This window comes from Poromitra crassiceps (assembly GCF_964638095.1).
Source record: "Poromitra crassiceps genome assembly, chromosome: 4".
Taxonomy (NCBI): Eukaryota; Metazoa; Chordata; class Actinopteri; order Beryciformes; family Melamphaidae; genus Poromitra; species Poromitra crassiceps.
In genome coordinates this window covers 73,477,190-73,486,778 of record NC_139626.1, presented here as the reverse complement: position 1 = coordinate 73,486,778, position 9,589 = coordinate 73,477,190, and the positions used below count along the sequence as shown (strand labels likewise).

Below are 9,589 nucleotides of genomic sequence, written 5' to 3'. Positions count from 1 at the left end.
TTTATCTATTTATTTATCTATTTATCTATTTATCTATTTATTTATTTATTGGCCTCTTCCAGGCCAGGGATTTTATTAAATGCCTTGATGTTGCTTTTGCACTGTCAGTCACTACACGAATAACACATCGTTGCACGTTCCAATTCTTCAGCACACTTTCATACTTTCGGTAAATGCGATCAGCGGTATGACCCTGTATGTGATCATGTGATCACAGCCTAACAGAATGGTGTGCCCCATGAACGTCCCGTCAATGAAACTGGCCACGATGCCCAATGTTGTTGGTTCGCCTCGCTCATAAATAAAACATATTCAGACGGTCCGAAATTAAATTAACATTATAGGCTACTTTTTTATTTTATTTTAACGCTATATTGGGGCCTATTTAGCTGGCGTAATTACCTGTTTTCTTCCCGGCGCTCCACCGCTCCCCACGCCTATAATAGCTTATAGTTTCATTTGAAACACACAGACAACGAACCTACCAACTCAGCTCAAATTTAAAGTTATTTCGTTTGTAAATGATTAAAAACAGTCAGACACCTCAGGCTATCATTGAAAATGTTTTTAATTAGGCTACATGAATAAACAAACGTCTTCAGTCAGGGTTCCATATTCCAGTATTTCTTTCCGCATAATCCTCTGGGTTGCAAGTTTCCAACAAAGCCTCTAGTTTCTCTTTCCCGAAATTTCCACACCAGCCGCTCCCCCTCCTTCCCTCTCTCTGCTGGATGGCGCTAGTCTTACTTTCGGTTTCAACACCTGCCCCGCATTTATTGCTGTTTAAATGTTATTTCTGAACTAAATTCAAACCTGAACCGAATTAATTAATGAATTAACGAGTGGTGAGGCTCACGGCTCTTTCCCTTTGCACTGCACGCACAGACCGCGCACTGCGTGCAGACCACAGTCTAATTATTTTGAAACATTAAAACATATTTTATGTTTCAATGAAGATTTTGTTTGCTAAAAATATGTTATGTATCACAAAAATGATTACATCGATTTTTCTTTCTTTATTGTCCTTGCTTTTCTCTGCTTCCTCAGCCTGCTGCAATTTCATGACATTGTACTGTGTGTGTGATTACGTGATGGAAAAAAAGAGGAAAAAGTCCGCACACTAAAGCTCCCTTTATGTGCATTTATTTAGCACCGATAGGATGTGATAAATAAATGCACATAAGGTCGGAAAAAGCATCCCCGAACGTCCCGTCAATGAAACTGGCCCGGCAACACTTAATCTCAAGGATGCTCACAGATGACACCTGGTGGTCAACGGTGCAACTACACCTCCCTGGGTTTTAATGCCGCCGCGCGTCAATACACAGCTTGCGGTAAGGCACGCTTATTGATCCGTCTACCACTGTAGCTTCTGCCAAAGGGTTTTTTTGAGTATTCTGGCTCATCTTTCAAGACCCGAGGATTCTTTTCTGCTAAGATTTTGTGAACACAAAATATCTCAAAAGAACTAATAGAATGTGTGCTTTCTCTGTCTAAAAGAGTTAGTTTGTAGAGTTAGTAGTTATGTAGGCATTAGCACTTGAATACAGCATGGTTTCAGCGTCTGAAAATTTAAGCTGAGATAAATAGCTTTTTGTGAAATTCGATAGAACAGTCACTTTAACCATTCATTTTTGGCATCAGTAAGACGTCAGACATCTAAACAATAGTTTTGAACAGTAATTTCCTCCATAACAGCAGGAAACCCCCCTCTCCTTCAAACTCCTCCCTCCGTGTGTGTTCTTCTTGGCTGCAGCGGGCGTGTCACAAGCGAGTTTCTGCTGCTGCTGCTGCTGCTCCTGTCTGCTGGCGGCCGCTGGGCAAGTCTGGATGGGCTCGCTCGTTTCTTGGGGTTTCGGTTGAGAGCTTTGATGAAGCTTTTGCGATTCTGGTCTTATTTATGCTTATAATCTATTATGCAAATTTGCAATCCCCCACCGCCAGCAACCAGCGCGAAAACGAAAGCGTTTTCGCCAATCCATTTTACAGTATGAGAATGGTTTCATCGCGTGTTCCCCCGCAGTTTTGGCTCGGCTTTTTCTAGTCTGGAGAGCACTGTCGCCACTTAGTGGGTCGGTGGAATGGGTTGTACACGTTCGGTGGCTCCAATATTTTCATAGGAGATGTAAAAGGGTTAGATCAACGTCCCACCGTCAATTTTTTTTTTTTTTTTTTTGACGAGTTGACTCGTCATTGGCAGTCAACCGTTGGATTTTTTTGACGAGTCAACTCGTCATTGGCAGTGAACGTGTTAAAAAGTACTCTGATACTGATTTTTTGGGCACATAACAAGAGATAATTCAACTTTTAACAAATCTGCTGAGTCTTCTGCAGAGATCTACGCGTGCAGATTCCATGTGGGCCTATTAGTACTAGTAGTAATAATAATAATAATATCAAGCAACCTCTGTTGGACGTTTTAAGAAACGGCTCGAAACATATTTTTATGGCCTTGCTTTTAATTAATGTATCCCTATTTAACAATTATTTTATATTGTTGTAATTTCTGTTTTTATGCTGAGCTGGAGGCATTATGGTTTCAGGTTGTCCGTCCGTCCGTACATCTGTACATACATATGTCTCTCCGTCTGTCCAATGTTTGTTAACGCGATATCTCAGGAATGCCTTGACGGAATTTCATCAAATTTGCCTCAAATTTGCCTTGGACTCAAGGATAAACTGATTCGATTTTGGTGGTCAAAGGTCAATGTTCAAGGTCACTGTGACCTCATGAACAGCGTTTTCAAGCTCGTTAACGCAATATCTCAGGAATGCCTTGACTGAATTTCGTCACATTTGGCTCAAGCGTCCACTTGGACTCAAGGATGAACTGATTAGATTTTGGTGGTCAAAGTTCAAGGTCACTGTGACCTCATGAGCACCATTTTCTAGCTCATTAACGCGATATCTCAGGAACGCCTTGACAGAATTTCGTCACATTTGGCTCAAGCGTCCACTTGGACTCAAGGATGAACTGATTCGATTTTGGTGGCCAAAGTTCAAGGTCACTGTGACTCACGAATGCCATTTGCAAGCTCATTAACGCAATATCTCAGTAACGCCTTGAGGGAATTTCTTCAGATTTGGCTCAAATGTCAAAGTCTGGACAGACATGGATGTCGACTGCTCACTTGTTGGCGGAGGCATATATCCGCGGTGCGGTCATTCTAGATTTCTTATTGTGATGTGTTTTCATTTTGTTGTGTTTTTGGTTGTAATCTTGTTTCACTCATCATCAAAGGACAAATATGATAATTAACAAACTCAAAAATGCCTCAAACATTATAGTGAGATTAGTGAGTATTATTGGTAAATGCCTATCTATGATAAGCGCATATGTCTGAATGACATATGACAACCAGCACTCATATGGCATTTGCAGAAATGAATTGAAGGGAATGAAAGCAACACTTGGTTGTGTGGATGTGACTAGACTCAGCCCTCAGTCTTAATCCGTTTCACTACTGTAAGACTGAGAATATTACTATTTAAATCTTTGCAATAACGTTAGGTGGCGCTGTTGGAAGCCTTGCATCGGAGAACCAATCATGAGTGTTGTGGGCGGGCCTGCTTTCTGGGGGCAGTTCTCATGCAGAACCGGTGTCTCGCAAAACATCGTCGCATTTGCGGAGAAACATATTAATCACTTAGAAACAAACATAACCTGTTAATAGGACGTGTTTAATCCGGCCCCGGCGGCTAGAGGTCTTTCCCCCAGCGATAAACCCGACTCCCGAGGCTAACGTTACAGAGCCTGCTGGCTGCTGATGACTTCACACAAGTTCACAGTATCAAGCGGACCACTTCCGCGTAGGAAAAATTATTGTAAAATAAACCACAGCTATAAATTTTGTTTGGAGCATATCAGCTTCATGCTCTGTGTTAGGACTATGATAAATGGCATTGCCGCTACCAAATAAAATTCTAATAATAAATGTAGGCGTGTCTGCTGCCGGCGGTTCTCGCCGGGCTCGAAGAGACAGTTTCTGACAGTGAAATTCCCAGACGTTTGGTGGCGCAGCTCCAAACGTCTGGGAGCCGAGACTAGGATGTGACCCCCTCACCACAGCTTTGCATAATTTCCTGAGTTAATCCTGCATAAATGTGCATCATGGTGGCTCACCTGGTAGCATGCGTACCATGGAGGCTCGGTCATTTGCGCGGCCGACGCGGGTTCAAATCCGACCCGAGGTCCTTTGCCGCATGTCATCCCCTCTCTCTCTCCCCACCTTTCCTGTCTGCCTACTGTCCTATCTAATAGAGGCAAATGCCCCAAATAATATCTTAAAAAAATGTGAGCGGGGGTTTGAACCCGGGATCTCTTCGCCCTCCAAACCTGAGGCAACTGCATCGCTATCCACTCGGATGGCAGGCTGGCCCTTTAGCTGAGTGGATAGTGATGCAGTTGCCTCAGGTTCAAACCCCTGCTCTGACGCTACAAAAGCAACAGGAATCAACTGCAAGGTGCACAAAAGGCCACTCCAGAAAAGCGCAGCAGCCAATGTTTTTTCCCTCAGAGCGCTTCCAAAAGCTGAGAAATGTTAGACTTTTAAGAAAAGCGTTGGATGAGGAAAGAGCACTGCTGCTGAGAAAAAAATGCCATGTTGACACAGCCTTGTGCAAATGACGGGAGGGACTTCCATTGCATAAACTATCATTTTCTATATAGATAGAAGATCATCTATATAGATAAACCACCACCTAACATTAAGTCTCTAGACTGAAAAAACTGATCAAATCAAATTATTTGGTGAACATCAAGAGATTGCAGCATCCATAAGATTGTGAGTACTCATATTAATCCAATGTCCATTAAACCCATTCTAGAATAGATTAGCCTGGCAGACTTGAGGTTAATGCCTTATATCACAAAATACCACAATATAATAATCTCAGAACATATCCAGTCACACTTAATCTCAAACTCGATTTAACAGAATTGTGGCTGGCTTTTGAATCAGATGCTGTCAGATAATCTCCTTTGAAGCATCAAAGAATTAGGCAAGAGGTACTAGACTGACTGAAATTGAGAATGAGCTTTCAGGAAACGTACAGACATTCAATTAAAGACTAACAAAATATTAAATATTAAGATATGTTCCAATCTTTTACTGGAACTCGTGTATCTGAAAATAATAAATACCCCTTAAGCAAATTAAAACAAAGTATTCATCCAGGCCATATTTTAACTGATCATATTCGGAGAGCTGACCTCTAGCAGGAGGAATTTGAGCCAGTTTTAATGTCAAGTATTTTTTTTAAGCTAATGCTGTCCATTCTATAATAGCATAGCAAGACGTTAAGGGAGTTAGGGTCAGGGAGACAGCAGACAGCAGCCACATGATAAAGCAGATATTTAATGGTCCAAAAATGACAAAAACTAATTTTTGACCACAATTGACCACCTTTTGGCTTTGTCACAACTCTCTCACAACACCAAAAGTGCTTGGATCAGAAAACATCTTTGATACAGGTGCCACACTACTGTAAAAATGCATAAATTGAACATAGTGAGCCGAAAAACTTCTAAAAGGAAACAGTTACCATAAGGATTAAAATATTTTAGCATCTGCATAATGTTATGCTGAGGATAGTTTATTGGCATGGACTCGACCGAGTCACACTTACCCTCACTACCTATCAGTAGTAGTTTGTCTTACCTCAGTATCAGTAGTCATTTGTCTTACCTGAGGATCAGCAGTAGTTTGTCTTACCTCAGTATCAGTAGTAGTTTGTCATACCTCAGTATCAGTAGTAGTTTTTTTTTTGCATGTTTTATTAGTGGGGGGTTCCTATCTGGAGGAAACCCCGGGGGAGCACGGGGAGAACATGCAAACTCCACACAGCTCTTTTTGATGACCCCACCTGGGCCATATAGGCGATGAGGAAATGGGGATGGGGACACACCCTGAGCGCTCACAGCTTCCCAGGCGGGAATCAAACCCAGGACCTTCTTGCTGTGAGGTGACAGCGCTACCACTGCGCCACCGTGCCCCCACTACCTATCAGTAGTAGTTTGTCTTACCTCAGGATCAGTAGTAGTTTGTCTTACCTCAGTATCCGTAGTAGTTTGTCTTACCTCAGTATCAGAAGTAGTTTCCAGGCCAGTAAGAAGCCTGCCACAGGAAGCTTCTCCCTCCTCATGTCTCTCCAGAAGACCAGGAAACTCTCCTGGAGAGTTCAGCACCACGGACAGAACTCTTGCTGCAGCAGTGTTTGTGACACTGTCAAACAGGCAACTCCAATATATAGCAACAGGAAAAAGACTGTTTACTCCACACAGATGGCCTAATAAGTCACAAACTCAGGCTGTTGAAGCTAAAAGAGAAGATGGTGGCTGCTGAGCATTGTACAGCAGTAAATCAGTTATCTGGGGGATAGAAAAAAAGATTAACATGGGGGGGAAGGAAAATGGACAGAGCCAGTGGCAGCTGTTAAGACTCTGGGCTCGCTCTGTGCCATCGTGGAAAGCGGGGGCAGAGAGACCCGCCCCCGATACTGGATTGACAGGCAGCTAAGCCAATCAGCTGTGGTGCTAGATTTTTTCTAGACGAATCACAGCCGCTGAAATTAGAAGCCCGGCTAGGTGGAGCGGATTTAACATGCAGCCATGCATTAGCTCTCTCTGTAGCCTATCTCTCTGTTAGTCTCTATAGAGATCTATGCTGCTTTCCTCACGCTCTCTCCTGCATCTCTCTCCATCTGTCTCATCCACTCTGTGTCATTCTGGTCTGTTAGGCAGGGGAAGAGAGCCATATGTGGTTGTGATTATTGGGTGTAAAGTGTGTTGATGACAGTGTGCCATATGTAGCCTACTGTATATAGACATGGCTAATTAGAACACGTGGGGAGCAGTGGGGGTTTAGTGGGGGGTTAGACAAAGCAGTTGCATTTTTCAGTGACTTTATCAACTGAGACATTTCACTTCTTTACAAAGGTGAATCCAAATTGAAATCAATACAACTTGGCAAAAATGTGCATGTATTGACATATATTTATGTACATAGCATACCGGTATGTGATATTTTGACACATTTGTTATATGCACTCATTTATTTTGCATGCCATATACACATTTTCCCATATTTCAATCCATACAATCCACTTATATGTGTCTCCAGGTATGAAGGGTGGAAGTAAGAAAGATTGAACGATAAATAGAAATGGAATGAAAATGCATGCAATCTCATAAAGGCCCAAATATACTCTACTTTAAAGCCTTCTGTCCGTACTCTGCGTTTATTTCGTGCGTTTTCTGTCCATCATCTGAAAGCTTGCGGATACGCATGAAACGCAGCAGAACCACACACACTCATACATTTGACTCTCTACTGCCCGTCGGTGAATGTATTGCTTAACATGATACCAACGTGAAAGACGCATGGAAGCATGGAAGCATGTGGGCAGTGACGATAATAACGTTTGAAATGGACGCATCTATTTACGTATGAAAATGGAGTATAAATGAGCCATTAGTCGAAAGACTTGGTTGAAACAGTGGCGATCCGATCAGAACAGGGCAATATTTCATCATTTATCAGTAGCCTCTAGCCATAGAAATGTGGATGTAACAACAATTAAATGACAATTTAATTTAATGGGGGCTGGGCCGGCAGTTGAGTGATGTGTGAATAACAATTTGTGGTCAATGCACTTTGCCAAAGCTATGCTCTGTAGTGGCGGTTCTAGGGATGTGGAGGCTCCAAGCGAAGACCAACGTGTGAGCGGAGAGGAGTGGAGAAGTGGAGAGGGCTATTGCGGTGCTATTAAAAATATAATGGTTGGAAAAGATCAACATTTGCTTTTTATTTTCTCCTACCCTCTCCTACCTAAAGTCATCTAATTTTACACCACAGACCTGTATGGTCGGGAATTATGTAGCCTAATGGAGTTTTAACGTAGGTTCAGACAGGACTATCTTGATCCTCACCGGTTCCACAGTCACTGCACTTCTCCTGCTTGCTCACCTAACACCTGTCAGCTTCCTGGTGATAATTGAATAATCAGTGGTTGCCTCCTAGTTTCCCATAAGCCAATAGCATAGCAACACATCACCTCATACACCTTTGCTCACCTGCACTTTTAGCCTATCACATTGAGGCAGCCTATCACATGGTTGCTGTGTGCATAAATATGCTTTTCTGTGTCTCATTCAGTCTCTCTAAACCTGCTGGCTGACACACACTGCAAATTACTGGTGTTTTGGTGGTTCTCTGCAGAACATTTTGATTAATTCAGTGTTCCTCTACTTCGGCATCAAAAAATCAGGTTGTATGGCGTTTGATTGATACATATATTTTTTCGGTAACACTTTATAATAACGTTCAGTAGTAAATCATTTATAAGCTATTAATTAATGATGAACTAATCATTTACAAAACATTTGTAGATGATTAATAAGTGCTATGTAAACATATTAAAAATGTGTTGTAAGTCATCTATAAACTTTCAGTAAATCATGAAATGATCATAAATAAAACATAAATTGTAAATTGTTCATAATTAATCAATATACTATGAAGTTTTTATATTCCAACCATTATCTCTATAAACATTTATTAATCATGAACAAATGATGAACAAATCATTAGTAAATGATCTCCATATAAGTTGTGGATGTCTCATTGAAGCTGCATTCAGTGATGTTCCGTTTGGAGGAGTCCCCCCTCCCCTCCCTACATCGTTCACGGGAACGCACACACGCAAGCTGCCTCTGCAGCGCAGATCCAACATGGCAGCGGTCTGCAAACTGTAAACACAGCAGCAATGTAAGTACAATATCAACCGTGCCACTTTCCAGCCACCTACTGAAATTAAATCAGAGACGATACCGTGGCGATTCTGGTTTTTAGAGTGATGTTGATGTCTGACTAGGAACTGAAGTGCATGCATGTTTCCAGCCGGAACTGTGTTGTTGTGCTCATGACTGACGTCCATGCTGAGAGTTGCTGGGAAGCTGTGAATTATTAAGCCTGTACCAAAGTAAGTCTCCTGCCTCCTTGACTCTGACGGGGGTTGCTAACACCCGCATGGTAACTTTAGTATGTGTAGAAACGGTCCATAATGGCCCACCGTCAGGCCTGTTCTTGGGGCAGTCGATGCCTACCAGCCGGCGCGCCAACGACGTAATGATGATGACATCATCAACGATGACAATGATGTCATAGCATAGAGTTCACCTGTGAGGTCATCGGCGATGTCAGACATAACACCGATGATGTCATAGCTCCCTCGAACGTTGTGACATCACCAATGACGTGATGTCAAACACCGAATAGCGACCATATAAACAAGGTGTTCTGTGACGCTATGCTTGATCCTTCGAGATTCCTTCGACTTCCATACTTCTTCAGGTATTCTTACTCCTTCATAATGTCAACCATTAGCACAACCAAATCTGGACCCGAACTGAATCCTGGCCATCTTACAACCAGCCAGGCCCTGGTGACCGACTGCCTTACACCCAGTCATACCAGTGGTATTTCAACCGCGTCCCAGGACCGACATCTCGGTCCCTATCTCCATCTCCGTGACTCTGATCGATCACAGCGCGTGAGCCCTCATACACGATCCAGCACACTTCACGAGG

The 9,589-nt window shown here is 42.5% G+C and overlaps 1 protein-coding gene across 1 annotated transcript in view; it reads right to left on the bottom strand.

The window, feature by feature from the left end:
- Positions 1–6,144, bottom strand: part of LOC310776062 (glycine receptor subunit alpha-3-like) — a gene marked incomplete at both ends in the record, with an annotated part of 255,247 nt that extends 249,103 nt beyond the window's left edge. Inside the window, one exon of the mRNA XM_083636211.1 lies at positions 6,080–6,144. Coding sequence (XP_083492337.1) covers positions 6,080–6,144 — 65 coding nt within the window. The remainder of the gene's footprint in view (positions 1–6,079) is intronic.
- Between the last annotated feature and the right edge of the window lie 3,445 nt (positions 6,145–9,589).